The sequence below is a fragment of the Falco peregrinus genome, chromosome 10, assembly GCF_023634155.1.
Source record: "Falco peregrinus isolate bFalPer1 chromosome 10, bFalPer1.pri, whole genome shotgun sequence".
Classification (NCBI taxonomy): Eukaryota; Metazoa; Chordata; class Aves; order Falconiformes; family Falconidae; genus Falco; species Falco peregrinus.
This window is the reverse complement of record NC_073730.1, coordinates 34,624,587-34,648,314: the sequence shown is the minus strand read 5'-3', so window position 1 is coordinate 34,648,314 and position 23,728 is coordinate 34,624,587. Positions and strand designations below refer to the sequence as shown.

Here is a 23,728-nt window from a genome sequence, read left to right as displayed (position 1 = left end):
TTCTGTACGTCTTTCAAAGAACTTTCAGCATCATAACCAACCTTGCCCATCAGCCTTCATCCAGGGCATATCCTCGCCGCCTTGCAGAGCAGGCTTGGATGGCGAGGTGAAACCTTGGCGCTGCTATCGCCTCCCTCCCTGCCACAACTTTGCACTTTAGGCCAACACACTTGTTCCAGATGTGCTGTGCCTGGAGACACATCTCATTCCCTCCTCGGAGAAGTGGGGGTTTGAGTCCAGCTTGGGGCCAACCTCTCCCATACATGCCGCACACATTATTTGGTTGAGCTCTTCTATTTTCAGTCTTTGAAGAACACGGATGGACTGTAAGCACCAGAGGTATTAGCACAACAGTGTAAAAACAGTCCCTGAAAATCCCTGTTAGTATTTAATAACAGAAAAAAATCCACCTCATATTTTAGCTTATTTTTTGTTAAACTTTTTAGATCTTACTAAAGTATTTATGAAAAAATATTGAAGTAGTTCTTAGTTAAATGTTTAGATATTCTAAGTGAAAATCAATCACAGCGATACAGTTGATACATAGCTGGTAAGGTTTTCTTGATCTTTTTTCCTCATCAATTTTAGTAATACATTTATCCCTTTTGTTGCAGCTTCCATTACTTGAAATTTTATGCAGTGGTACCCTCTGAATTGATAAATTTATGCCAATGCGCATGTTGTGAATGGCTTCTTGGCTTGGTAACAGTCCTCCAAATATGATGGAAGAAGCCCTCCCTGCCCCTGCCCTCGCTCACACGCAGTCCCACCTTCGCTGGGGCCATCGCCCACAGAACCTGGGCGAGAGTCTGAGCCTTCAAGAAGCAGCGCGTAGCAAGCACGCTGCCGTGAGCCACCGTGTTTCTGGTTTAGTGATGCAGTAAAGAGCCTCACTTTGATGGGCAAACCTCCCGCTGGCTTCAGCAAACCGCTCTGAAGTTTAAATTCACTCTTCATTCGGTTCCCGTATTTAAGGCATGGTTCATTTTAAGTAGGTTTTGACCAACCCCAATCAATTTACTTATTTGAGACATTGCTGCTGAAGATAAATACACTATTTTAATTCACCTCCCACCCCACCCCCCAAGCCAAGGGGTGTAGGTGCACACCACCGTCATTAGCAGCTCGGCGGCTAATGAGGCAGCAGGTGGGACGGTGCCCATGCAGGTGCCACATCTGCCACTGCTGACATCTTTCCAAGTCTCTCATGCCTTCATAAACTTTTGCTGAGGTTAAAATAGAACACGACCATTGAGAAGTGCCACTGCCCCAAGCAGAGCAGGTAAAGGCCAATAGTTCTGTGCTGAAATGAGTGATTTGGGAAGAAGCTTGTAGATGTACACCCAGCTGTGTCAGCCTTGACCAGCCAACACCCGCTTCCAGGAAGCCTTGCTGCCCCTGTGACGCCAGGGTGCTGTTGGTACAACACCAGAGGGAATACTTGCTTCCACATTTTTAATTTGACTTTTCCTTCCAATTCTGTGTTAGCATGTTCCCGTGGCAATGTGGGTCTTCTTTTCTGTAATTCGAGACTGATATTCAAGTTGGTCTAAAATAAACTGATCACTGCAAACAGATAATACACGATAAAAGAATTATAGTTAAAACATAAAGGATATTACATTATACGAATTATGGTTATACTGGTAATGATATGAAAGGGGTGAGAGGAAAAGAGATTAATCAACAGCTTTAAAAAGTGCCAGTTTTATGAGGTTTTCCTCATGCTTTAGTGTTGACATGAATTGGAAATAAATGAAGGATCCAGATATAGCCATTTTTCTTCACAGCCCACCCATAATTTATTGTATCAGAACCAGTGTGCCAATGCTTCTTCTGCGAACAAGACAAAGTGTGTTTAATAAGCGAGAGGTGGGGACCTTTAGGCAATGCTCTTCAATCACACTGCTGTTAAGGAACTAATCATGTAAATGCAAAAAAGAAGAAAAAAAAATCCTAGTTTTCCCAGTTGGTGACTGATTGTCACATAAATGAAGATTTGTGCCACACTAGCACAGGTTGTTTTCTACTTACTTAGATTATTTACTCTGCTGACTTATAAACCGTATTAACTATAGTCTAAAAATCATGTAAGTTTTGGGGGTATTTTACAACCCACTAAATATTGAGCTCACCTTATTATTTTATTTTGGTCAAACATGAAGAAAATCTTCGTGCAACTTTTGATTACAACATGGAGCTTCAGCTGGACAAGAAATGATGCTCCATGAAGAGTCATCTGGATGGTTACCTGCATTTTTCTGCATTCATAAGCAGTTAGAGTCACCGTGGAAGGTGCAGGTATGGGAGGAGCTGGGGGCTGAACTGCTGCAGGCGATGCTGCCTGCGCTGCACGGGGGAGCTGCCCACCGTCTCGGGGCGTGCATTTCTCCAGGGTTAATGATCCATGAGCTGCCCTTGGCCTTACACTTACAACGTGTGCCTGAAATGCTCCAAAAATGTGAACTCTTCCTCTTCCACCGGCTCTTTCCAGCAGCCACAAGGAGGTGTGATGCCCTGGGTCAGTCACCCAGTTCATAGGGATCCATGTCTAGGGCCGGTAAAGTGTTGCTGGGCACAGGGGCAACCAACCACTTCCCTGGATGAATATGGCTTGAAAAATTCTGAACTTTTATTTTTTGGTAACTTGCAGTTTCCACTAATAACTGGCTTTCAAAAAATTTCCTTCCCAAAGAAAAACGTCATTAGCCTTTGCCTCCAGCTGGGAATTTGGGATGGGACTTCATCCAGGAAGGGTTTCTTCTCTGAAATTCTCTGCTTTAAAATGCAGCAGTTTAAGTTTTGTTGAGTTGTTGATTTGTCAAACTCCTGTTTGACAATCCTAGTGTCAGTGGCTGCTGTCTCCTGGGACGTGCCCTTTGCAGGGGGGGAATGTATAGAAGCGGAGCAAGGGTGAGTTTTTTTAACTGTTGGCAAATGATTTTATAACTCTAAAAAGCACAATTATCTTTTTTATGATAGAAGCTATGGTGCAATATGTTCAACTATAAAAATGATGTTGTTGGGAAAAAAGAAATTGTGATGTTTACGGTTGATTTTATTTTAAGATAAGGTATTTTAGATGTGGCATTTAGAGGTGGTTAGGGGATCAAAATTGGTTACAGATCTGAGAATGAAAACTGTGTACGTGTTTGCCAGAGAGGTGTAAGATTTATGTAGATATGAATAATTTTAAAATTTTGAAAAAATTACAGGTGTTTTAAAACAGTGAAATAGTTCCTTGCTTTTTTAAGCATTCAAAGCACACTGATTTATTATAATTTATGAATTTTGCATCGTAATACTGTGACTTCCGTTCACTAACCTCTTGACCGAGAGTAATCTGTGCAAATCCCAGCTTCTAAGGGGATTCTTTGCCACCCTGCCATTTTTACTTTGAGGTCACAAATATTTGGTATCATCTACTTTCTGTGTAAAGCCCCTGGCTGGAGGATATCCTCCCGCAAACCACATCAAAAAAGGCTTGGATTTATGGCTGGGCTGGGGGTCAAGAGCAAGTGACGAAGTTTCACGAGCACCTTCAGACACCTTGCTGGCTAATTAGCCACTGTGCTGGATTAGCAGCTTTAGCTGTTGCGTGGGACATCAGCCAGTGTAATCTCCTGGAAATAAGTTACATCTGTTTCTGCTAATTAATACACCTCACAGCAGTCACAGCGGTTTGCGGTTGGCAATGTTATTATTTTTTTTGTTGCTTGGCAATGGTTATTGATGAGCTCTGCAGATGGTTGGATGGCTTGTCGAAGACCCTAGCTGTTAATGCAGTCCCTCACTTTTCATTCACATCCAGTTCGAACGTATTACATATTCCTAATAACCATATTTAAACCTGGGATTTATTTTTTTTTACAAAAACTTTCCTTTGATTAATTGTCCTTTTTTCTTTTTTTCTTTTTTTTCACATTTGGGTGTTGTGGTTGTGTCTTGTTATTCAGTCACAAGTTGCTTGTCCTTCTGACTAAAATGGGAAGAGAAGGGAATAGTAGGAAATGAGGGTTTTCTTGCAAGAAATCTTCATTCGAGTGCATATGCTAAAATTCATGAAAACTTTTGGAAAACAGGATCATTTGTAAAGTGGAAGGTTTTCCAGATGCTGGGGTATCTGATGACTGCAAGCTGAAAAGTCATATAGATTCTCAATTAGTGGCAAATGGAGTTCGTCACTGGTTTTAATAACCCTCATAAGCACATTTTAATTTTTCTATGTATTTGTCACAAAAACTAATCATTATGTCCAAGCCATAAAAAGAAGAACAATAATCTATTTCTTATGTCATGTTAGTGATTTCTACATACAAGTTAATGAAATCAATATGCATATTAGGAAAGCAAAGCAATAAATTATTCTGTCTGCAGAGAGAAAGCAATGTTTCACCTTATTTTTTCAGTATCTACAGCAGACAGCTCAGGTCCCAAAGGTCCCTGACCTGCAGTCAGGGGGGGCAGAGCTGCAGCTGATGGGAACCCCCAGTGACACGTGGCATTCTCGCCTGCCGCGGGCAAGCTGTCCCCTTCCCAAAGGGTGGGGAGCCCTGGGGGCTGTGCGTTGGCCCCGCTGCGCTGGCCAATTCGCTGGCCACCTCGCCTCGGAGGAAAGCAGCCAGCCCTGTGCCTGCTCACGTCGCTACCATGCTGGGGTGAGCGGGAGGCACCAGGGACCTGCTGCTGGCGGTTGGTGGAATCCGCTGCTAGGGATCAGTAGCCCAAGTCAAGACCTGATGAGTTTTGCCTCTGATAACATCTCAAAACAGCCTGACAAACCGCTTACTTTACATTTTCACAGCTAAATTCAGAATTTCTTTGAAATTAGAAAGATTCAATTCAAATGTTGAATATTTTTTTTAGAATTTTGGAAGGCAGATGTACAGGGAATATTACAAAATCTGTGTGTACATGGAAAAAAAATTTATATTCCAAGACAGGCTCTAGGAAGATGTGGAGATGGTCTCACTGCCTCCGTGCCCCCCACCAAGGGATGGTGTGTACTGGTGGGAGGAAGAGCGCGGTGCCTCCATGCCTGCTGCTGCGGCCATGCTGCCCACGCTGCACAGGTCCCATGCTGGGGGGTGGGACACAGGCTGCAGGAGCTTTGTGGGATTCATCAGGTTGGTGGGATCAGAGGGTCACCTGCTCCCAAGAGTCAGAGGGAAACATCCGATGAGGAGATTAAAACGCAGGGAGTCTGAGAAGATAATAATCCCTTTCTCTTCTGAGCTCTTTTTGTACATTTTGGCTGCAAGTGCAGCTCAGCTAGTTTCCTGACTACTAATGGTTACAAATTACATTGAGGTAGGGGGTTCATTATCGCCAAGGAGTCCCCAGTGCTTTACGGGCTCATCTGCACATCATGGACAATCATCCCCCAACCCCCCACCCCACCCCGACGATGCTCAGCGAGGTCCTGGTGGCTCAGAGCAGCATCACACCGTCCAGGTAGGAGGGTACCCAAACTGGGGGGGATGGGACACAGGGGCACAGCCCACCCTGAGTGCCAGACCCCAGCTGGGCAGTGTCAGCAATTCGCAGCGGGTTTTGCGGAGCTAGCTGGGGGGGGATGCCGCGAGCCTCCGCTTTATTTGCCTTCAAGGCCCTGGGATTTGGACTTGGACGGTGGGTTGTTATCACGTAGGAGCTATTTTGGAGCTGATGGGCTGGTTCCAATGGATTGTACTTCAGTGGCATGAGAGTGGAATAAAATTATGATTGTTATTATTAACGTTATCGTTATTATTGCACACTTGGTTTTATAGAAGCTCTCTATTAAGACTTGTCTGAACTTCATTCTCATGCCGTTTGTTTTAATTGCTTTTGGAAACAGAAACAAATTTCCTTCCCTCTGTTATAAACAGCCCAAGGGAAAATAAACATGTTGCTGTGTCCCTCATGCCACGCTCTATCAGTATGCACTTCTAATAAAGGTGATTAATTTATTTAACGCTGTAGTGGATATAAGCTTTGGCAAATATTTAAACAAAACACTGTGCAAACCAACCCGGTAAACAACTTTTTTGAGTATGTTCCTCTTTCTTTTTTCCTATCCTGTAAAGCTGACAAATTACTTATGAAAGCCAAGTACAATAACTATTCTCAACAAAGAACTGTAGAAAAGAAATGATGGAAAATGCTGAAATTTTCAGATTGTCGGTCATTTACAGAAACCGTTTAGAGAAAGCGTTCCTCCAGGCACATGAAGGAAGGGTGCGGGGGGCGTGGAGTGTTAAATCTGCGTAAGGATGGGCTTGCCCATTAGGACCATACTGTAGCACTGCAGATGCCACCTCGCCTGCATGACTACCTGTGAGGGTGAATTGTCTTTTGCTCCCATATTTTTCTCTCAATTGATCAAATTTAAGTAGAGCAATGTAACAGACTGCTTTCTGAACAGAAAATGAGGCTTCGCTGAAATGTAAATCTTTTTTCAAAATGTTTAGTCTTGCCTTGTATTTCATCAGCAAATAAAAAATTATCATTTTTCTTATTTATTGTGATAACACAACTCTTTGGCTTTGATTTTGATTTATTTTGACTCCCAGAAAATTATTAAAGACTAAAGCACATTTAACACTTGAAAGGGCACGGGCAACTCTTTATTTTGAAATTTTTAAATGGGGAATTGGTCCCAAATCACTCAAAATATTGAACTGGAAAATCAGACTGTCATGTGGGTTCTGGAAAATCCGTTCTGTGGCCTCACAGTTGCTTGGCCATCACTTAGCAATAACTCTTCAGCCACACCAGGTACCCACAGGGGTTTCTGTCCATGGCCCCCGCACTGCACTGGTGCTCTGTGCCCGCCGCCGGTGTCGGGCAGCACCAGGGATCCCATACCAGATCCCGTACCAGGCTGTATCTTGCATTAACACCGCGCTGCGTGTTGCACAGTTGCACTTACAGCCCTGTTGGTGCTGTCTCCTGCCAAGGGAGGGATTCCACCTTCAGGGCAATCCCCCAGGCTTCTCGCTCAGTCCCTGTCTCTGCAGCAGGGCACTTGGATAAAACTATAGAAAGCAGATTAGATTTGATTGTCTCCTGTATTTAATTTCTACAAATAGTCTATATACTTCGTCCTAAATGGGAAAGTATTCCTTTAAAAGCATTTTAAGAAACAATGACAGACGACTGTAAAGTGCTTTTCATTTTGGACTCCTGTACAAAATTTATTTGGGAGTTTAACTCAACTTTAATCCTTGCTTATTATCTTGCTCTTTATGCATTTCTTTAATCCGTATACTGCATAAATGTTTACTCACTGCTATATTTAATTTTTCTTCTGACCTTCACAGTTGCCATGTGGGATGGGTGAAAGATTGTAGTTGTTGAGATGGAGAGTAGCTTTGCAACGGATTTAATCTGCACTCAAAGCTCAGTGTAGCAGATATTAAAAGCTAAATCTGCTCGTAGTTCAGAATCTTTAGAGGTATCACAAGAAGTACATACACAAAATAAACATTTTTTCATTCTCATTAAATATTAACTTTCCATTGTGATTATGCATAGATATTCTAATCATAATTAATAAAATCCACGGATTTTAGTGATCTGAATGTAATGATCCCTATCAGTCAGTAAAGAGCAGAAAAGTTAGCAGCATACTGATATACCAGGAATCATTATTGGCCTCAAACTGTGAGAGTCCAGAAATAATACAGAAGCCAATTTCTATCGTGGGAAAGAAGATCTTCCTATGAAGTCATAGATAAAAATAAAATCTACAGGTTTTCATGAGTTCTAGATCATATTGCATCATTTCTGTAGTTTTACAGAATGATATTATACAGCAATACTACACTTCGGTATTGACTAGTGCATTATTTTACTTTATGTATGGCTTGCATTGATCTATTTTCTAATTCTATTTTGGAAGTGCATAAATGATGCGACCTGCTCAGTGCCATTGTAATAAGACTTACAGACATCTTCTGCTAGATTTTATTTGACTTCCCTGCTATAAAACCTAGATTAAAGAAGAGCCCAGTCAATTAGAAAATGAACAAAGCATGTACTTAAGAGAAAATCACTTAATCTGCACTCTGTAAGTCTGGAGAAAATTCTCCGTCTTCTACCATGTCACAGTTCAAATCAAAGGACTGTGGAATTCCTGATGATAAGCCTCAAAAAGAAACAAAAGTGTGCAGACTTCTTCTGGATCAGACCTTCCGGTCTTCAGCAAAATCTGGAAAGTGTTTGTCCACTGGGATTTTGTGTCCCTCAAGGCGAGGACGGTGGGGTCTGTGTTCTGTGCAACGCTGAGTGCGAAAACACAGTGGGTATAAAACTGGGACAGGCACACAGTGCTGCAGGTGCAGAGCTGCCGGGGGGGGGTTCCTCCTTCTCCGTAGTCAAAGCTCAGTGGTAGTTCTGTAATACTTCATCTAACGGGGCACGAGGAAAAGGACTTAACCGAGATGCAGACATGAAAGATAAAGGGAGAGAGGAAAGTGCTGCCCCGGGCGCGTGGCGATGACATCGGGGTGTTTGCAGCGCGGCGGGGAAGCACGGTGCCCCGTGTCTGCCTGCTGTGGGAAACCGTCATGGGGCAGGGTGCTGGGCAGGGGTCCTTGCACCGGGGCATCTGTCTCCCTAGCACAAATGCAATAGATCGTACATGTTTTTAACCATAGTCTCATGTATAGTATAAAAGCTATTATAAAATACTGCACATTTAAAAACCAGATTGAGCCCTTGCATATTTGGGATAGAACGTGCAGGGGTGTGAAGTGCTACCAGCAGAGACTGTGCACTGGGGTCCTGTAGGCTCCAGCCAGCTGCAGGAGGAGAACTGATGGAGTCCACCTGCCTTTTGGCTGAAAATGTCTCACTCTGGGATTCATCAGAAGGCGTATGGAATGCTATTTGGAGGAGCCCATTTCTTCTGTGTGCGGGGGAATGCCAAAAGTTGTGGTACCCTGTCTGTGCCACCATATCAGAAAATCTGTAAAAAAGAAGAAATGTGGCAGGGCTGTGCCGTGAGGGTGTTGCATTGCCCCTCGCCCCTGCATGGAGGGGAGCAGGTACCCCTGGGGGCTGGTAGCTGCTCCGGGGGAGTGTGTTTGTGTGTGCTTTTGAGGGGAGGGGTTTGCCTTCTGAGATTTGTACCGGTTTTAGAAAGATGCATTTGATTGCACGTTAGCGGTTCTGCAGAAGCAAAGGCTGGGGCACGACAGGCACGGCACTTCTGGGACGCACAGCTTCTCCACCAGCATCCCTTGCAGAACGCTCCGCTGCAGCTCAGGCCCTGGGCAGCGTGTGTTGTGCTCAGACAGTGCGGTGCAGCAGAGCTGCGTGCCTCGGGCAGGAGGGGCTCTGAAATGCGCTGCCCCCACCGTGGTTTGCAAACTCCGGTGCACGTTGCTGTTTGCCCATTCGCAGTTAGAAATGCATAATCATTTGCACAGATGGATTGGTCAACAAATTAATTCCAGTCCAAAAGAAATGGTCAGTTAAGCTGCTGAAAACAACATCTTCTCTCCCCCTGCTGTGTTTATTGCTTAATTATGAAATTATAATTAGGGAAAAAATGAAATTATCATAGCAGACAGAGAGGTGGGGATGCAGCCCAGCAGTTGGATGAAGAACTGAAGGGTACTGGGGATTCTGGAAAAGAGGCTGTATAATACTTCTCTTTCACCAAAAAAAATCACTCTTTATTGAAAAGCAAGTGTGCAAAGTGTCAGCAAAGGCAATGTGAGTGCAAAGCTACACTTGCAACACCTGGGAGGGGCGAAGCAGGTGGTTCCTTCGATTCTGGTGATAAAATCTTTCTTGCCACACTCCTAGATGTAACACTCCTGTACTTAAAATCCAATTCCTCTCACATGTTTTATTGGGACTGGCTATATTCTGTAGATAAGACAGGACTGATTACATTATAATCTGAAAAGAAAGTTGGTCACTGTTTGATTTAATAAATGTTACTATAAAAAAATGTATTTACTAACTTGTCACCACCTTTATCTGGGAAAAAAAAAATCAGAAAATCAGAGCTGTATGTCCAGCCACATATGTTATAATCTTGATACTATGTAGATTTGGACATTTCAGTTGGGGGGGGGGGGGGCAGTAAGACAGCCCATATTTTAAGAAACAAGATGGGTGCATTTATGCTGAGGCTCCAGAATTTCTACATGGTAATTCTGAATTGTGATGAAAACAAGACATCCTTTCCCACATTCAAAAAAGCAACAGCAACTACAAAAGCAGCTCTACCCTACAGTCATTCCCACTACACTATTAAGCTTTATTATGCTGCATCATTTATGTACATGTGAATGTAACTAAGAATATAATCCCAGTCCTTGAAAATGAGAAATGAGACCCTGCAATGAACTATAGACTCAATGTCAATTGCTTGCAGAATAATGGCACACATAATTCTGGACTCCAGGAAGAAGTAGGAGCCAGAGACTCAGTTCCTATCAGCATCAATCAGTCAGGCTTCAGAGGGAGCAGATCTGAGCAGACAAAACAGCTCCTCCAAATATGCAGGTGAAAAAGCAGGATGGTGGGGAAGCTGATGGGGGAAGATCTTACCGGAGCTGCCATGAGGTAGGGCAGAGGGTGACGCTGGACAGCAGGCAGGTCACTTCTGCGGCAGAGCCCTGAGGACACTACCCTTCTCCCACTGGGGACACAAGGTTTTTTTCCACAGGATATGCAATTTTAAAGGGGAAACTAAGAGGAGGTTCCCATAGTACTGCTCAGGAGGCTGTCACAGGTGGACATGCAATGGGACCGAGAGAAGCCTCCAGGTATTGACATTGCTGTAGTAGCATACATAACTGGGTTTTTTTAACCACGCAGGAGGTGCATGCAGTTAGCCATCCTCAGCCCTTCGGTGCCTCCTGCCCCCTCCCTCCCCCCAAGGCTGGCCACGGCAGGAGCTGGAGGGGCAATAGGAATGATGGTCTGTGTGATAATCACTGCACAGGGAAAGAAGAAACAAAGCTGAGCTAAAGTAGTGGGTTTACCTCTGTACACAGTGTCGGTAAGGCTCCTGCTAAGCTATTATGCCTTGTTCCACTGTCCACATTTCAGGACGATTCAGATATTCCTCAAAAGGGAGGACCAAATATTATCTAGGAAGCCTTACCAAAATTAAGCTTGTAGTGCCCAAATCATCTGCAGAGAAAGAGGTGATCTGTCACGTTGTATGGGTCCTTCGTCATAGGAAAGACACTTGATAGTAAGGGGGATTTTCAGTCTGGCAGACAAAAACATTATGAAGATCTGATTTCCAAAAGCTGAATTTAGTGGAATGCAATTTTGAACAAAGATGCTATTTCCCGGCGGTGAGGGGGTATGTATTCACTGAAAGTGTTTACCAGATGTGGCAGCGTGAGCATCACCTGGAGTCACCAGGATAAGACTAGACAGCTTTCTAAAACTCATACTTTAGTCAGGCTCCTGGGAAAATTCCTAGAGCCTGTGACTATCTAAGCTCAGACCAAATTATCCCAGTGACCCCCCCAGCCATATATTCCATAAATACGTTACTACAGTTGAATTTTGCTCATATCAATTTCTGTGCTCCATAACCATGGCTTACATGTAGAATTGCCAGGGGACGGTTTTCAGAGTGTTTGCCATTAGAACATATGGTTTTACCAAAATTAAAATATTTGACAAAATACTATCCGTCTGGGGTTTGAACACAGTAGGCAAAGCTAGAGGCAGGGAAGGTGAGCCCGACAGCCAGGGCCAGTGGCTGTCCCCAGACAGGGAGAGGGACTGACCTGGATCTGCAGGAGGAAATCCAGGGTGGGGGGCTGAGATTAGAGACAATGTGCTGCTTTTTGTGAGAAGCGGACACTTGGAAAAGAGGTGAACGATAAAGAGCAAATAAAACCCATGGAGAAAAGGCAATGGAGGACAAAGACAACGCTTGCTTTAGGCAGCACAGAGAAGGGTAGACCATGTTGATCTTTACCTTGGAAAAGCAAGCTCATCCATGTGAACTGAATGAAACCCCATTCCTTCAGTCCTAGGTTCCTGCCCATGGCAGGGCTGTCAGTGTATTTTCTTTGGAAATTTGTGCTCTGTGAGATTGGATTACAACTGCACATATGGCCCAGCTTCTATGCTGGATCCTTATGCCACTCTGCTGACAGCATCTGCAGTAGCTGAGCTGAAGGACCAGCAACAGAGCATGCCAAGAGCTCCCCATTCCCCTGAAATTAATGTTCTTGTATTTCTAATCTGTTTTTATCAGTGGCACTAATTAAATAGGTATACTGAAAAGTGAGTGCATATTTCAGCCACCCAGTTTCTGGTGATGGATGCAGGGAGGAGACTGGACTAAACCTAATCCCGACCCTGGCACAGCCTGAGCACCAGGAGACCTCCTTTAGTTTGCTTTAGTCCGTACTGGCCACCCAGGTTCCATCACAGCAGCACAGCGGGCTCCAGCCACGTCCTCCGCTACAGTTATTGACAAGTTTAAGGCAAATAAGAATCACTTGGATAAAGAGCATTAGGTGTCAGGTGTGAAAAATCCCTCTGTGGTACTGCTTCAGTAATGCCAGAACATGAGCAAATCTCTCTTTTTTTCTAGCTTCAAAGGTGCAGAACCTCGAATAATAAGTTTAATGCTTTTGGAAATCTTACACTGTAACATTTACTTAATCTGGAAGATATTTCCACAGTTCCAAATAGATATTGCGTCAGTCAGTTGTATGTATTTACTTGTGAGAAGAACTGTTTTGAGTTATTTGATTCTTTTACTTGACTTTCTGGAAGTACTTTCATTCTTGAAGGATAAAGAAAGAAGTAGCTCAGATTTAGGAAGATAATTTAAAAATATTGTAGACTGAATAAAGCCACTGCATATGCCCCATTACTCATGATATCCTGCTCTCAGATGGATTTCTGCGTTTCAGATAGAATGATCCCTCACCAGCTGTCTTTAGAAAGTATATTTATTTTTCATACCCTACACATAAATATGAATTCCTTTCAGATTTTTGTCTACTGCTGAGCTGAAACATTGATGATATTTAGCTTGGGCTGGGACAGGGAGTGATGAGACCTCTATTACCAACGCCAACGTGCCTGTTCCAGGGCATGGGAGACCCCAAGGAAGGGGCATGGCATGGCATGGCACAGCTGGGGGGGGGCGGGGGGGATGCTGCCCACAGTCTCCTTTAGGATGGGAGGGACTCCTGCAGAAGGCAGTTGAGTAACGGGTTCATTGCAGGGCTTTGCAAAATGCATGCTCCCTTTCCGTGGAAATGGCAATTCGTGCGTGTTGGCTCCGAGGGGTCTGTGAGAGCTGTGTGCCTGTCAGGTCGTGGCGCGGGAGGGAAGGGGGGTGTCACCTTTGTGGGTTGGACTGTGGCAAATGCAGGGGTGTACCTCTGCCAAGTGACTGTGTAAACCTGCTTGAGCTTCAGGGGTGGGTAATACCAACCTTCGCTGCTGTAGGAACTGGGGAAGGTTCAGCCTTCTCCGGACCTTCGTTTTCCCTAAAGACAATGTTTGCTAATTAAAAATATCCTACACAGGCTTTTAGTTTTCCTTGCTCACAAGTGCACAGCCACAGGCAAGCACTGAGGGTTTCCAGCTTTTTTAATTCTGTCTGACCCCAGCTCTTTTCTAGTATTGAAATACTTCCAGTTGCTGGAGCAAGGAAAGGGCTGGAGAGCATCTGCGGGTGGGGATCCCAGAGCACCCAAGACCAGTCTGTGCATACAAAAAAGCTCTGTACTTTTAAAGTACGTCGAAGGGACGCTAACAATGTGTTCCAGGTTGCAAATGTGTATGTGCAGGCTCAGATGGTGGGATTTTGGCCGTGGCAAATTGGAGCAAACCAGTGAGAAGGGGCTGTGGCACTCAGGAGGGTAAAGCTCCAGCTGGACAGAGACTTCGGTTAGGAAAATGGAAGATCATAAATATCATTTTCCCCTCATTTTATTGGCACCCACTTACCTTGCAGAGCACTTTGATTTTAAAGCAGTCGTTACAGAAGTTTCTGAAACACCCATGCACAACAGCTGTATCCTTTACAGATATTTGCAGAAAATTTGTTGTTTTTCATATAGAGAAGAGTGCTTTTGAGCAATGTCAATAGGGTATGCCTTGTTACTGCAATTATTTGAGTTCTATATCAAATGTAATAACACACCATGTAAAGAAATACATATTTCTTTAGAAAGACAGATTCATTCTGAAATCCAGAATTCCTGCCTTCATTGCTGGGTCCCTGAGTTCCTTTCCTCCATGTGTAACATTACAAGAAATAAAGTATTCCCTTAAGAGTAGGCCATTTAATGCCTTCCATCATTTTCCACCCATGTGGAACTCTGTTCTTGTATGCCCAGATAAATAAATAGCACAGAAAATGGAGTTTAAGGGAGAATTCTGCTGGTGAAAGGGAAGAAAAAAAATCTAGCTTTTTTTTTTTCTTAGCTGTGTTGCTACTGCAAGGCTAAAAACAATACAAAGCAACAGAAATAGATGTATTTTAGTCTTCTCCAATTACAGATATGACCCTCCAAGTACACATGGAATAGATGTAATAGGCATTTTTATTTTTAAAAGTGCAAGAAAAACTTAATTTCATCTTCTTTTCAAAATGTCACAAGCAAGCTCAGCCTTCTTTTAAACAAGAGCATCCATCGGTGGTGGTTTACTGGGGACTCAGTAACATAACCTGCTATGCACAAAACGGGGGAAATCGCTGCTTTCTTATTTGTAACATTTTGCATCCATGGCTGAGCTTCTGCAGACGTGATGGAAATAGCTGTGGTCACACCTAAACAAGGGTTTGGGCACAGTTATATTTCAACAAGTGGATGTATTTTTATCACTGACAGCAGCTATCCCAACTCTCCTCAGCTCGCCGTGTCTGGTGGGATTGCACTGGTTCAGCAGCTTTCTGTTACAACTTTCTCCTTCTTTCATTGCAGTTTCTCCGAAGATATTTCGTATTTCAAGTGACATCGTTGTGAACGAAGGAAGCAATGTTACCCTGGTGTGCCTGGCCACGGGGAAGCCAGAGCCTTCCATTTCTTGGAGACACATCTCCCCATCTGGTAAGCACAGCTGTCTGTCACCGGTGCTTTCTGCAACATTCCACCGGTAACAGGTTTTGCATTTTCAGTTTTCAGAAGTGTGGCAGCATCACTCTGGTATGCCTTAAAAAGTGTGTGCCTAACTGGACTTTCAGAAAACAAAAGGTTCTTGAGATTTCAGCTGCGATCAGGGAAAACTATAACACTACCATAACACAAGAGTGTAGAAATAAAGACACCTTAAATCTATTTTTAAGCCTGTTTTAACAGGCTGCAGACATTTATCAAACAATTCCAATTAAAATCAAAACAAGGAAACAATCAAGAGCACACAGGGCTCTCTAGAAGTAGGCATGAAAGTTAAAAACATTAACATATCATGCAACAGATTAAATTTAATGTAACTGCCATTGAACCAGTATCCCATGCTACAGCATGGCTTATTAGAATGGTTTTATCAAACAGTTTAATTCATATGTATGAAAAATTGCAAACAAAATGGCATCTAAAAGTATAGTTTCTGCGTAGTATTTCCATTTAGACCTTTAATTTCTCGTAACGTATTTGAAGTAAACATTTAGCTAACGCCACAGGCATCTCTACCCTGCCTGACTCGGTGCAGAGCCAGCACCACTGGCTCCCTGGAGCAAAGCAGGACCTGGCTCGCTCAGAGGTGGGGAGATCCCTGCTCCCTGTCTCAGAGCTGCTGGCCCTGGAAATCCCGGTGGGTTTTGTCTTTGTGGAAGGAGATACTCCCCGCTGCCCGCTGGCTGCTGCATGCCAGACTGGGATTGCACTGGTTCTTTCATAGGGACTCTACAATGATCATTGATTTTGCAGTGAAGGTCTTTCTGTTTGCTCACACAACTTTTATGAAATCCATGTAATTGCAGTGAAGAATGGTTTCATGGACTGTCACAGCTTGCTACAGTGCCTCATAATCCTGAGTAACAGCTTGCTTTACAAAGCAAGATCTGCAAAAAAAACCCCAACTTCTGACCTTTAAGACAATGACAATGAATTCTGCTTGAAGTGTCCATCAAGGGACTAGGAAAAAAAATTCACTTGTAGCAGAAAATGGATTTTAACTAAATGTCAAATAAAATTTTATTGGAAACCGTGGTGATACTTTAGAGTAATAGCTTAAAGCATTAGATTGTCTCCAGAAAGGAGCTGTTGCAATTTTCCTGGAGAGGAAAAAAGCAGAAAAGGAGAATTAGTGCACTCAGGCTGGAGAAGGGGTCTGAGGAGGAATCAGGTACTCCACATCTTGAATTCAGACAAAATTAGCGTGCAATCACAAGGGCTTTCGGTAAACCCACTGATTTTGTATCTTGACCAAAGGACCGAGAACAAGGACTGAGAGGAAAAATGCGATCACTCGGCTGCAGACCCATTACATTTACCACAATGAGAACTGAAATGAAATTTGAGGACAAAACTAATCAAAGACAGCACGGTACAGCGTTCATGGGGCAGTGATGATGTGCCCTTGCCAAGTGCCTAGCACAGCACACTGTGGGCAGACGGGTAGGTTTGCTCACCACCAAAGAGATAAGGGCAGGCAGTTACAGCCTGTGCTTTGTTCTCTTGCCCTTGCCCGACGCCTGCTTCATTCTGCCTTCTCAGCCCTTCGTGGAAGCATGTATGAACCGTGCCCATAGGAGACAGCAACATCCATGTACCATATGCTCTCTGTTTCATCCTCTCTGCTAAAGCATCTCGACCAATTAGCTGGCAGGTCACCCTGCAGATCCCATGCACCTTCTCCTTTTAGGATTCTGTTTGGGGAAGGGTGGCTTGTTGGATTGGTTTTGTCACATCCCTCACTTTCTCACCAGGAAGCAGTAGGTTAGATGAAACACAAATTAACAAATTTGTGTTATTACTTAAGAAATAATAAAGGGCTTAACAAATCTGGTATTTTAAAAAAAAGAAAATCACAAAATGGCTGAGGTGGGCAAGGACCTTCGGAGATCAGCTGGTCCACGGCCTGGTCAGAACATGTCCAATTGGCTTTGAATATCTCCGTGGATGGAAATGCCACAGCCTCTCCGGGCAGCCTGGCCCAGTGGTTGATCACACTCACTTTATTCATGGGTTTTTCCATGCTTTTTTCCAAAGCTTTTTTTCATGTTTAAGTGGAATCTCCTGTGTCTCTGGATCCATCTCATTTACACCCCCTTCACGTACAGGACCCCCAGAGCCCACTCCTCCCAGGCTCACACCCCACCTTCCTTGGCTGCTCCCCAGTTCAGATACTCCAGCCCCTTCATCATCCTCATGGCCCTCCACTGCGCTCATTCCAACATGTCCATGTCTCTCTTGCCTGGGGGTGCCCTCAATATGTGCATGCATTATTTATTGTAAACGCAGTGGGATACGCACCTGCCATGGGCTTGCTGCCTGGGGTGGCACTGGGAACATCTCCTGGTGGCGTGACTGGTTGACTACACCCCCAGATGTGTTTACACTGGTGCTTGTGAACTGCTCGGTCTCATTTATGGGCAAAGAGGAAGTATAACTGATACAATAACAAAAAAATGCTTGTTTATATATATATGTATATATATAGTTATTAAAAAAAAAAGTTTTAACTGAAGAATCATTATTAGCCTAGATTTGATATCCTTTACCCATGGCAGGGGGGTTGGACTAGTTCTAGATCATCTTCAGAGGTCCCTTCCAACCCAAACCATTCTGTGATTCTATGACTTACCAAAAAAGAAGGAACACTGATGCAGTTAAAGTTTTTATAGACACACTTAGTTTCTATCCTTTTCCTGGTGAAGGTTGGGGGTTTCATCCTGGGAGGGGAACTGTTACGGCAAGTCGTCAGCACCCGGGATGCTTTGGGGGGAGGAATACTATGTCCAGGTGGGTTTTTTTCCTCCCTTTAGGATCTGTTTGGGGTCATTTTAAAATGTTTGCTATTGTGCTTTTACACCTCTGTTCTTTCTTTGTTGCTCGGCAGCTCCAGATTACATCCTCATTTATGGCACATGGTGCCTTCTACATACGTCCCATATAATCCCTTTGTTCTCTGATACCCCTAACCCTTGCTTTGTCCAGCTCCAAATGTGCATTTTTTAGCTGACCATGGGTGAGCTGTTCGCAGCCGTGGGGTCTCCTGTGGCAGCCCCTGACCATCTCTATCCAGCCCGTGCCTGCCCCCCTTTGCATTGCATCCCCTGTCCCCATGTCTCAAGCCTGCAATCCCACACCAGCCCGTGTTTCTCTGCATTGCTTCTTTGTGCAACAGTCAGAAGTACCTGGTTACACACCGAGTAACTGCTCCCTGCTGCTGGCTGTGTAAAATCGTGGCTGTACCGCAGAAGGGCAGAGGTAAACCAGGTTAGCTGGGGACGCCTGCTCAGCTGGAGGAAACGCTGCCCCAGCTGAACCAAGGAAGACGAAGCCATGGGCAGGGCAGGATAAATCCAGGCAGCAATGCTCTGACAAGGCTCAGTGCTGAGGCCTGGCAAACTCATTGCAAATACTGTGTTACAGGGATGCATCATTACAACACCTGTTCCCTCTGAGAGGTGAGCCCCGATGCAGCTGTTGCAGAGCACTGGGATGTGCCTTGGGTGTCCCCCGGTTGATTAATGGACAGAACTCTGTCCGAAGTGGGAGAACATAGGATCCAAATAACTTTTTGCTCAGAGGTCTTGTAAAATGTGATGGAAGCAAACATACAATTCACAGAATGTGTTCTGTCTGCTAGTCTACCAAATAAAGAAGAATTTTTCCATTTCAATAACACCGTACCTACCGCTTTTGTGCTCAGGTGTATGTTCTGGTGTACAGACAGTTATAAATGGCACTCAAATCCAATTACATATCCGCCTGGCAAACAAGAAGCCTGGATTTATTAGCAAACAAAATGCAAGAGAGTTGAAAACACCAGATTTCTGCAACAGTTTATGTTCTGTCTGCAGCAAATTACCTTTATCTAAACATAAGCTTCATCTGCACTTTGTAATTTCTACCAGTTTTCTCCCGTAATTCCCAGTGGCACTAATGAGGCTTACATGCAAACATTGCATCTAAACTACAACACTAAATTATATTAACGAATCATATTTAGAATATTCTGAAATTGTTTGTCAAAGCTGCTACTAAAAGATAAGAAACTGAAATCTCTGAATACAAATGATTCAATATAGACTAATTCAAAAATATTATCATGATTTGCATCGGTGCAGCCTTTACTTGGGTAAGGTCGGATTCAATTTTTTTGAACAGGGAGAAAATGAACCTTTCATAGGAATAAAAATAAAATTTGTTTAGAGGTGATTTTTAACTTAGTACATAAATTATTGGCCTGGAATCTTTATTGTGCATGTTTAACTTGCAGTCATTATGTAAATGATTTCATTATATAAATATTCATTATACAAACCCATTATGTAAATCCACAATATCTACACATTCAGTGTAACACCATAAGAAACACCGGGCTGGCGTCTGTAATCTGAAAATCTGGTATTGTTGAAATGTCATCTGAAGAAATTGCAGGTATTACTTATTTTGTTCTGACATTTAAGAGCAAAGTGCACCATCAATAGTTTAAGAATGAAGGCAGAATTTTAAAGAATTAAGGTCTACCTGAAACATGACTCCAGCTTTTAACACTTGTGCACGCAGGGTGGGTAGGTGCTACGGTGCCGTTCCGGAAAAGCAAGCGCTGCCGGTGCCGCCAGGAGCCATGCCAACAAAAGCCATTCAGAAAGCTTTTGATAAAGTACTCCTGCTTTGCAAAATTGGGGTGCTGTATGTCAAAAATCTTTTCCGCTTAAGTATTGACAAACCTTTGCAAAGGTGACTTTTCCTGGCTCAGAGGGCCCGGCAGCCAGGATGCTCGGGCAGCGTCCAGCAGAGCAGCCACGCTGAGCCGGTCTGGGGCCAGCAGAAGCACACACCGCCTGGGCGCTCTGCTGCTTAGGGACCTGCTTTCAGGGAAAGCCTAACATTTTCCAGGCTTTTCTAAATACAAAATAGGCTAAATTACATAGTTTCAACAAGTCTTATGGAAGAAGCAAAACTTTTTCTACCTAACTCCCTTAAAACAAAATGCCACTTCTTGAAATGCCACTCCCAGCATAGTCTAACGTTCAAGATGTAGGGGAATTGCATTTGTTTGTATTTGAATTAAGCAAATGGAGAGAAGTGGGGGGGTTTCTCTCCACATCCCAGAGGGTTGTTCTGGCTGTTGCCAATACAGCACATGGATAGAGGCATCAGAGAAGCTGCTCTCTCTCACAGGAGGCAGCAAGAGCTAGCAGGGCAGGCAGAGCAGGGGTGCAGTGGGTCAGATGCAGTCGGTTATGTTTTGCCAAACTAGCTAAATATCTGGGCAGATGCTGGGGGAAGCAAGGTGCTTCAAATGAAGCACAGCTGTATTTAGACAACAGTGACCACGATGGGTCTATATCAAATGTATATATAGAGAGAAGGGCATAAAAAGATTGCAGGAGTAGCCTCACCTTTGGCTTTGTCCAGTGTGCTTGGCTTTGCAATCGTAATGTTTACCACGAGTGTTGTTAAATCAAGTTTCATGTTTCAAACAAGTATTTTCATGCTAGTTGGTTCCTGTTGGCATCATGGTGGTGTTACCCAATGGATTCACGCACAAGGCTGGGCTCTGCACTTACGCTCTGCAGGACCAAGCATGGTGCAAGAAGTGAGGGCGACCAAGAGGTGCACCTCAAAAGTGCACTCCTGGTCCGAACTCAAATGCCAATAGGGAGGCACCCAAAGTGCGTGAATTCCACTCCCTCAAAGGAAGGAAACCTGGTGGATGTTCTCCTGGAGTGAACCTCACATAGTCCTGCCAGGAGTGGGAGTTAGCCCACCAGGACCGATCCACGACAAAGCAAAGCCACCCCAGGCACCCCACATGGCGCACATTAGGTCCTCAGCAGTGTTTCAGTCTCCACATCCACCCCTGTTATGCTGCATTACCTGCCAGTGTAGAGATTGAGCATCACTGGCTCAGCAAGGAGACTGATGTGTGATGTACATTTTGCTAGCAGGTTTCACAGTCACTGGCTGCAGGGGAAAAAAAAAATAAAATTAGTTTGAGACAGGAATCTCCTGTTTTCTTTGTAGCTGCATGTGGTGTTTCCTGACTATATCATCCCGGCTTCTGTGGCTTGCTCATATTGAACAGTCCCCCTCTGCCTTTGTAACACCTCAGCCTGGCTCCTCAGCATCATCTCTGGTGACTTCTAGTTTCGTATTTTCCAGTTCTTCCCTGCTCTGTTTCCCTTTTCTCACAGTTCTATCCCTATCGCTTCCAGTCTAATTTCTGGTTATTTTCCTAAAACATGAGGGTAAACCGGTTGTATGAATGTGCAAGCGTTTGTGAGAGCAGATTTTCAGAAACTGTGAATTTAGCTGAATGAAGACAGATTTCCCCATGTCAAGTGAAAGGCAAATCCCTAGCGCCAGGACACTCCTCATTCATTCAGTCCTGTTTCCAGAGAAGGGTGACACTGAAGTGTTTCCAAAATAACCCAACAACCCCCCAGAAAACCTTGTAAGAACTGTTTAGCACATGCAAAATAACAGATTTTTCACTAACACTGGGGAAAGCTACACATATCCAGAAATTAGCCTGCATTTAGATTTGAACATATTCATGTGATGACTCCTCTTCTTCTCCAACACATTTCATTTGCCGCCGGGGCATGTGTGCATGAGTGTGATATGACTGAGCTGAACCTAATGCCCGTCCTATTGTTTCTGGACAGCCCTAAAGCCGTGAAGATGTATTGCATTAATGTATCATCATAGCAATGTCGTTCTGACGATATATTAGTGTAATACATCTTCAGAGCACTCAAATGATAGGGCTGTCTGGGAGGAATGAGCCTAAGAGCTGATTCAATTCAATTACAGGACAAAAGGCACTGCTAGTCCCCGACCAGGCAGTGCGGTTCCTGTGAGACCCCTCCCGAAGCAGCCTGCTGCGGGAAGCTGATGCTGGGGAGGGGGGAGCAGAGAGGCTTTTGTAAAACTTCTAGCTAAATCCTAAGAAACAAACATAGCCTGACATGAGCAAGCGAATGTCAAATATTTTGTTCCACTTGCACTTCTGCTAAAGAACCACCATTTCTCAGATGTTATCCACACGTGACAGAAATAAGAAGTATTTTGTTGAAGTGCAAGTTCTCTGAACCTGGATTTTCAGGCTGAAAATACTGAACTGACATGAATTATTATCAGATTTCCAGGGCTTTGTGTGTGTACAAAGTATGAGCTCATCTTTTAAAATGCTCCGTCTCTTGCTTGAAAACAGTTTTAAAGCTGAAAGTTCTAGAAACAGAAGTTTCTGCCTTGCGTCTTTTGTCTTACTAAATTCTACAAATCGAGCAGATGTCATTGCTGGCAAGGGTTATTTTACACCACTGTTGCCCTCTGATATATTTGCAATTGTGCTTTATATAATTTTTGATCTGTGACAAGCTGCTCTCAGCCACCCTCCGCTCAGCCGCTGCCTTTGCGCAGTGAAGCTGCTCCCAACACTAATCAAGTTGTGTGAAGGATCTTCTTATTGAACCACATTTTCCTGACTTTGTAATTCAAAGCCCAATTAGCAGGTACTTCAAGCAGCCTGGCAGTACTGCCACCCGGCAAGACCTCTTTTGCTCAGTCTGCTTTGCCCAGTGATTATTGTTTCCTGGTTCATGGCTTTGGGTTTGCAATGCCTGGAGCCACTGTTCCATTGTCTCCCTCTCCGAGTGATGGCATGTCACCTTCCCAGGTGCTGGATAAGAGCCCTAAGGGTGAGGAAGGGTTTTTCCCTATGGAGCTATCGCTCCGTCAAGGTGATGTACTGCAGGAGATGAACCTTTGAGTCTGGAGCCGGTGATGTTCTCATGGGCTACAGGGTGGCGATGCGGCATCCTGAGTGGCAGTGACATGCAGCCACCTTTCCTAAATGGCCATAGATTTATTGCTGCATTAGACCAAAAGCGAAGCTTGTTCCCTTTAGGTGTCTAAGAAGCGGAATGTAAAATAATTCAGTGATTTAACCTGATCAGCAATGACAGTGATATGCCTCCCTCATGCCATCATTACTCATCTTGCAGGCGGTAGCTTCATTATGGCGCTAGCGCTGCACTCCTCGGTCAGGTGAAGCATTACCGGACTGAGCCGAAACATCTGTTCCTTGCAACCAAGCCGGAAGAGTTTGGAGACAAGCCAGGAAACCTTCAGAGACAGACCAAGGCAGGGACACTCAGCAGTGACGGGCTGAGATTGACCGTGATCAGGGAGGTTTCACTTGTTCGGTGGGAGAGAGGAGATATGCAGGAGAATCCTGTGCACAGCTGGCAGCTCCTCTGCCACACCGCTTACCGCTGGCACCGGCTGGCATCACCCATCGCAGCATCGGGAGGCAGGAGGGGCAGGGACGTGCTCTCGGCCGCCCCGAGCTGCCAGAGGAGCCTGCGGGTGCTGCTTTGCTGTGTGCTGCACGTGTTGGCACAGCCGCTTTCAGAAGTCACGCCTTCCATGCCAGCATGTTGGGCTGACAAAGATAATATTAATTTAGGGCTTAGAAGCCTTGGGCATTACAAAGCTTTTATGTCCTGCTCCTGGTCTGGGTTTGGAGAGAACACCTCTTCTTTTTCTGCCTTGACTAAACTCTTCTTTCTGTGCCGCCTGAGGAAGCACCGCAGCTCTCAGCT

General features: G+C 44.3%; 1 protein-coding gene across 1 annotated transcript in view; it reads left to right on the top strand.

The window, feature by feature from the left end:
* The window catches only part of NEGR1 (neuronal growth regulator 1), a 295,277-nt gene that overhangs the window by 170,273 nt on the left and 101,276 nt on the right, over positions 1 to 23,728 (top strand). Inside the window, 1 exon segment of the mRNA XM_055815591.1 lies at positions 14,925 to 15,050. Coding sequence (XP_055671566.1) covers positions 14,925 to 15,050 — 126 coding nt within the window.